Source organism: Molothrus aeneus, chromosome 3 (genome assembly GCF_037042795.1).
Source record: "Molothrus aeneus isolate 106 chromosome 3, BPBGC_Maene_1.0, whole genome shotgun sequence".
Classification (NCBI taxonomy): Eukaryota; Metazoa; Chordata; class Aves; order Passeriformes; family Icteridae; genus Molothrus; species Molothrus aeneus.
Genome location: NC_089648.1, coordinates 56,405,399 through 56,411,495, shown reverse-complemented (window position 1 = coordinate 56,411,495; position 6,097 = coordinate 56,405,399). Strand labels below are relative to the sequence as shown.

At 56.1% G+C, this 6,097-nt stretch overlaps 1 protein-coding gene across 6 annotated transcripts in view; it reads left to right on the top strand.

The window, feature by feature from the left end:
- Positions 1–4,129: 4,129 nt before the first annotated feature.
- The window catches only part of MYB (MYB proto-oncogene, transcription factor), a 28,081-nt gene continuing 26,113 nt past the window's right edge, over positions 4,130–6,097 (top strand). For 4 of the 6 annotated variants that reach the window (XM_066545740.1, XM_066545741.1, XM_066545742.1 and 1 more), the window contains exon 1: positions 4,145–4,167. In XM_066545740.1, the coding sequence (XP_066401837.1) occupies positions 4,145–4,167 (23 nt within the window). Of the gene's footprint in view, positions 4,168–4,511; positions 4,538–6,097 lie in introns of those variants that run through there. The other 2 variants (XM_066545743.1, XM_066545738.1) reach the window with 2 other exon arrangements.

Genomic DNA, 6,097 nt, shown 5'->3' with positions numbered 1-6,097 from the left:
GGGATGCATATCCTAGGAGACACCTTGTTTCCAGCTGCTAAAAGTTTCCAGTCAGCTTCCTGCCCTTTCTCTTGCTTTCCAGCCTGGCTGTAAGAAAATGTGTGATGGCGCGAAGGGAGCTGCATCTCCTGCTGGCCGACATCTCTTGCCTTTTCTTTTTACCTTACCCAGGACCAGGCTATGGCCATTTTCAGCAGGGAGGTGGCTGCCACTCACACCTAAGTGTTTGCTGTTCTTGGAGTCCCAGAACACATGCAAATCTGGGTGCTAACATATTCAGCTACCTTTGAGGCAGGTATGCCTCAGGAAGACACCTGCCTGGCCCTCACACACTGAACAGGTTACTGGAACAAAAATGTTAATGCACATTGTTGGACATAATTCGATACATGATAAAAGAGGCATTAAACCCCAGTCTCCTTCCCCATAACTTTTAATCAACCTTCTTATCTCCTTTTATGAGGAACTTGTGAGGAAGTCTACATCAAAGGAAAACATGCATTTTTATTTTGCTTCAGATGCCTTAACAATATTTATTAAAAACATTTCTGGCCAAAATACCAAAAATCACCTTATGTTCAATTATAAAAACACCACAACTGCATTTGAAACTTTACTGTAACTACAGTCTAAAAGTGAAACTAAAAAAGTGAAAGTTCCTTGTTGTTTTATGATACACAGGCTGAAAGAAATGCAGAAAGTAAACAAAAAAGCACACAAAAACATACATTTATAAAAATGCTTCTTGAATTCTAAAATATATTTGTACCAGAGAGAAATGTGGCAATTTATAAGACATTTTTTTGATAGGACAATTTATAAGGCAATTTTTTGATAGGACAAAAACATGTGTGATCATACAAGTTGTTAGACACTGTTTTCACAGTATTCCTTGCAGATTCTGTGACAAACACTGAAAAAATAGGAACACATAGGTAGAGACTGCTGCTGAGGGTTTCCAAAGTCTAAAAAAAAGTATGCAACTATCTCCTGTACATTTGGAAAATCCTGGTGCTCAGGCTCACTGCTCTTCTCACAGGTGAACTTCCTTCACGATTCCTTTTCCATTTGGTTATGCCTGGTTAACTGACACTGGCAATGCTCAGCCCAAGCCATGCCAGCGGAATAGCCGATCACAACAGGAAAACAGTAAGGAAGAAGTCAACATAGATTTGATTGACATCAACAGATTTGATGTTTAACCAGGATTCTTGAAACTTTCTTCACATGCTTTTAAACTTCATCTTGAGGTTTATGTTTGTAGTGGAGGTGCAGGAAATCAAGTAATTCAACTTGTATTTACCATTTACATAATTACTTTTATTAAATTACCTATATAATTCGTGTAAGGAAAAAAACCCCTCCAGAACATGCAGTTACACTGTTTACAATTACTCTGTCAGTTGATGCAATTACTATAAATAGGCTCAGAGACAATTAATAAAGTTGGAAGGGTAATGTATGAAGAAGTCTGCTACTTCACATTTAAGGCATATGATATCTAAGTTGAGATGCGGAAGGGTGATTTTTCTTTTGGACTATGGCCCAAAGAATATATTATAAAGAGCCCTCACACATCAGTCTCCCAAGCTACAGATGCTCAGGAAATAAAGCAAAATAGTAGAGTTGTGGCTTGTTTCTAGCTAAATTTTAAATATTAAGAATGAAGCAACTTCGGTGGAGTGCATGCACACACCTTACTGATTTTAGTGGGGTTTATATATGCAGAGTGAGTTGTGGAAGATTGACCTTTAAACCTGGAGCAGAGGTGTCATTTTCCTCTCTGTTTTGAACACAGTAAGATGTGTTTTATTTACAATTTTATGTAATCTTATAAACCAAATGTAGTAGATTCTTTTTTCAATCTGGGATGAAAAAATGTGTTTCTTCACAGTCACTGGAAAAGAAATGTAGCCTTGCAAAAAAAACTGTCAGAAGAAAATTGTGCATATTAACAACTCTCTAGAGAGCAATAATAGACATTCTTTGCATTTATTCAGCAAATTTACATCCAAATCGGGAAGATGTTGGATTTATCTCAGTTAACACTGAAATATTTGCAAAAATCAATAAGGGAAAGTGTTTCCTGCTGAAGAAGGAAGAGATAACCTTGTACAGTTTTATTTGTACCTCTCTGGGATACAGTAGGCAAAATGACCACACTGCTTCAGTGAAACATGCATTTTCAATCACAGAGAAGTAGCACATATCCTTAACAGTAGATCCAGTAAATTCTGTCATATCCTTACAGCTGCACTGATGACAGGCCCAGCTCTGGGCCTTCTGGGGTATGTAAGCAACACCCACTGTTGGAGCGGTACTCAGAAAACTTTTAATAACTTTCGGTAAAGGGTTCAGGAACATTTTACACACACAAAATTTACACTCCTGTGGCTTATTATCAGTTTTGATTTTGCAACAGTAATATCCCAAACACCTGGCAACACTGTGGACACTAAGACATCTTTCTTTTCTTTTCTCTGGCCTCCTGATTTCCTTCATTGCCCAAATACATATTTACTGGGGGAAAAAAACCCCTAACTACAAAACAACTTAAAAATCCAATGGCTATGAGTAGCCTTGTTCCGAGCTGATGCCTAAATGTATTTTATACAAAGGTGTAGAACAGAGCTGAATTAGTCTTCAATTTTCCAGATCAGTGTTAACCCCCCATGCACACTTCCTCGCAGAGGAATGCTTTGCAGACATGGCACTGTACAAAGCCCCTTCACTCGGCACTAACGCTGGTCCCGGTGCAGCAGACCCATTGTACAGGTGGGCAGAGGCCGGTAGGCGCGGCACCTCCTGCCGGAGTCTTGGGCAGGGCAAAACAGGAACGACGCGCACCCTCTGGCTAATTTAGCCCGAGGCGTGATCCCAAGAAGGGATGCGTGCGCTCGGGGAGACAGCCCCGGTGCGTGTCCATCCCCGCACCGCTCCATGCCCGAGCCGGTGACCCGCGTTACGCGCAGCCCCCGGGAGCGGAGCGCCGCGGCGGGGCGGTGCGGGGCTGCCCGCGGGCTATGCCCGGTGCCCGGCCCCGGCCCGGCCCGCCCCGCCGCCCACTGCGGCCCTCCGGCAGCGGCGCCGCGGGCTCGGGAGCGGCCCCGGGCCCCGCCCCAGCCCGGCCCGCCCCGTCGGCAGCTCATTGATGAGCCGCGGGCCTTTGAGGAAAGGGCGAGTGCGCCGAAACCGCTGCAAAGCCATGATTTTTTCAAGCAGCAGCGCAGCCTGGGAACTTTGCATGTTTCGCCATTTTTCACATCCTGACTCATTTCTGTATCAAAAAACGTGTTCTGTGGAGCTCATCGGACACCCGCCGCCCCTCCCGCCGCCGCAGCGGCAGGCAGCATCCACGCCGGGCAGCAGCAAGGGGAACTATAGCAGAAATCCCCCGCGGCCAGGCAACCGCAGCCAAGCTCCGGGCAGCCCCGGGGCCCTCCGAGTTCCCTTTCTATTGCCAGCGGGGCTTGTTCGCCCCCGAGGGCTGCAGCCCGCACGCCACGCAGGGAGCGGAGCAGGTGCACCCGCCAAGGCCCACCCTCCCCCCGTCGGCGGGAGGCACCTGCATGGGCCGGGGGGTGGTCGCGGGGTCTCGCCCGAGAGTTCTCGCCCCACGGCGAGACTCGCCTTCCCCACCCGCCGTGCCCGGGGGAGAGGGGCCGCCCCCCGTCCCGACAGCTCCATCAGCGACAGCCGCAGGGCACGGGCACGGGCGCGGGCACGGGGGGGCTGCGGACGCGCCGTCGAGGGCCCGCGGGGCGGGAGCGGCGGCGGCGCTGGCGCGGGCGGCTCCCGCCGCTGCCGCGCGGGATGGGCGGGGCGCGAGGGCCCCGTGGGGCGCGCGGCCCCGGTCCGCCCGCCCCGCGCCCCGCCGCCGCGGCACGGGCCCGCCAGGCGCCTGCGCACTGCAGGGGCGCCAGATTTGGCGGGAGGGGGAGTGTCCAAGGGCCCTTTGTTTGATGGCATCTCTGTTTACAGAGTTTACTCTTTAATCTCAACCTGTTTCCTCCTCCTCCTCCCGCGGCTCCTCGGCACTCCCGTGCGCGGCGGCGGAGCGCCCAGGCGCAGCCCGGCAGCAGGGCGCGGCGGCGGGCGCGGGCTCGGTCTCCCCCGTCCTCCTCCCCCAGCGGCCGGTGCGAGGATGTCCCGGAGACCCCGGCACAGGTAACCCGCTGTCTGCGGGCGGGGGACGGCCAGCTGCGCTCCGCGCCTGTCAGACGGGGCGCGGGACGGGAGAAGGGGAAAGCGGCAGCAGGCAGCCGGCTCGCCCGGCGGACGGACGGGCAGCCCCCCGTCCTCCGCGCACCTGGTGTACTCCGCCCCCGGTGCCGGGGCGCTCCCCTCCTCCGGAGGCGCCGGGGGAGCTGCAGCCCAGCGGGACGCGCCGCGGAGCCGCCGGGGCGCTCGGGCCCCGCTCTGCACGCCGGCGGGGGGCCGGTGCTCGCCGCCCGCAGGAGCCGGCGCCGAGCCCGAGGGAGCTGCGCGCCCCGCAGCCGCAAGGCGGGACAATGTCTGGCGGGCTCGGCGGCGGCAGGTAGCGCGTCCCGTCCCATTCATTCATTCATTCTCGGCCGGGTGAGGCGACAGGTGGGCGGCGGGTGCGGGGACTCGGTTCGCTCCCTCGACTTTTTATTTCCTTTATTCGTGCGGCCCTTTCGCCCTTGGAAGCGCGACTCTGGCCTGAGTGGCTTAGCTTTTTCCCGGCACACGCCGCTCGGCACACGCCGGAGCGCGGCAGCGCGGGCAGGGGGCTGCGGCTCCGACGGAGCGCTCGGCCGGAGCTGTCACCCGCGCCCGCCCTCCTGCCGCGCACCCGGGCCACGGCGATCCCTGCCACGCCGCGCCAGGGGCCGGGGGCCGCGGTGCCCCGGAGGCGGCGGTGCCCCGGAGGCGGCGGACCGGACCGGACGGGGCGGTAGCGCCGCGTGGCCGCGTCCGTGGCCCCGCTGCCGCGCGGGCGCACAGAGCGGGGTTGTTGTCTAATTAGCCGGGGACGGCGGGTCGGACACGTGGAGGCTTTTTTCTCTTTGCAGCCCGGCATCCTCCCCTCCTCCCCTCCCCTTTGGCTGGCTGTGACAGGGGAGAAGGTCGCAGCGCTGCCTGTCGCTTCCCGGGAGCCAGCCCCGTCCGGTGGGGACAGGGGGCTTGGTGGGCTCTTTCTAAGGGAGAGGGGCTTGCGGTGCGGGAGGAGGCGGTGAGAGCCGCTGGGCGAGCGCCGGGCTGTACTTTTGAGTGTCAGAGCGGGGCTGTCGCTAGAGCTGGCGGTGAATCACCCGGCCCGTGTCTCCCGAAAGAGAGGGACAGCTACCGCTGCCTCGCGGGCGCCTCCCGCAGGGACACGGCCGCCGCTCGGGGCTGGGAGGCCGGGGCCGCTCGGTGCGGTGTCCGCCTCATCCAGCGGGCGCGGCGCCGGCGGGAGCGGGCGCGGGCTCTGCCCCGCGGGGCTGGTGCCCAAATTCCTTCAATCACGGTAACAGCAGCGAGTCATTTCCTCTACACCTCCTTCTTTTTTTTCTTTTTTTCTCTTTTTTTTTTTTTTACCACTCCTTTTTTTTTTTTTTTTTCGCTTTTTCCCCCGTGTATCGTTGCACAAGCCGGTTGCCTCGGCGAACAGCGCAGCGCTGATGGGCGGCCGGGGGACTCCCGCTGTCCCGGCCGGGCGGAGCGCCGTGCCGTGCTGTGCCGTGCCGAGCCGCCTGGGGGGACGCTTCAGGGCTGCGGCCGGAGGTGCAAAATAAAGTTTTAGAGCACTGCTGAGGGCCGGGTTGACTGAAGAAACTACCGAGCGTCCCGGAATCCCCGGGCACTTTTCTCCTGCTGGAGAACGCAGGTAGTACAGTGAAGTTTGCTCGGTTCTGCGGTGCCAGCGGGGCCCCAGTCATTTAAATAACCCTGTTACAGAACTGGCCCCGCAGTGAAGTCCTTAAACGTGTTGGCCGCTGGTGCTGTGCTGCTGCTGCTGCAGAGTGGCGTTTTCCTGCGGCGCAGGAAGCGCCGCCGATGGATGTGTACCTGCTGGTTGCCGTCTACGGAAAATTCATTTTCAAAATGAGACTTGGAAACTGTGCCACAAAACTTCCTTTGGCATATGGGC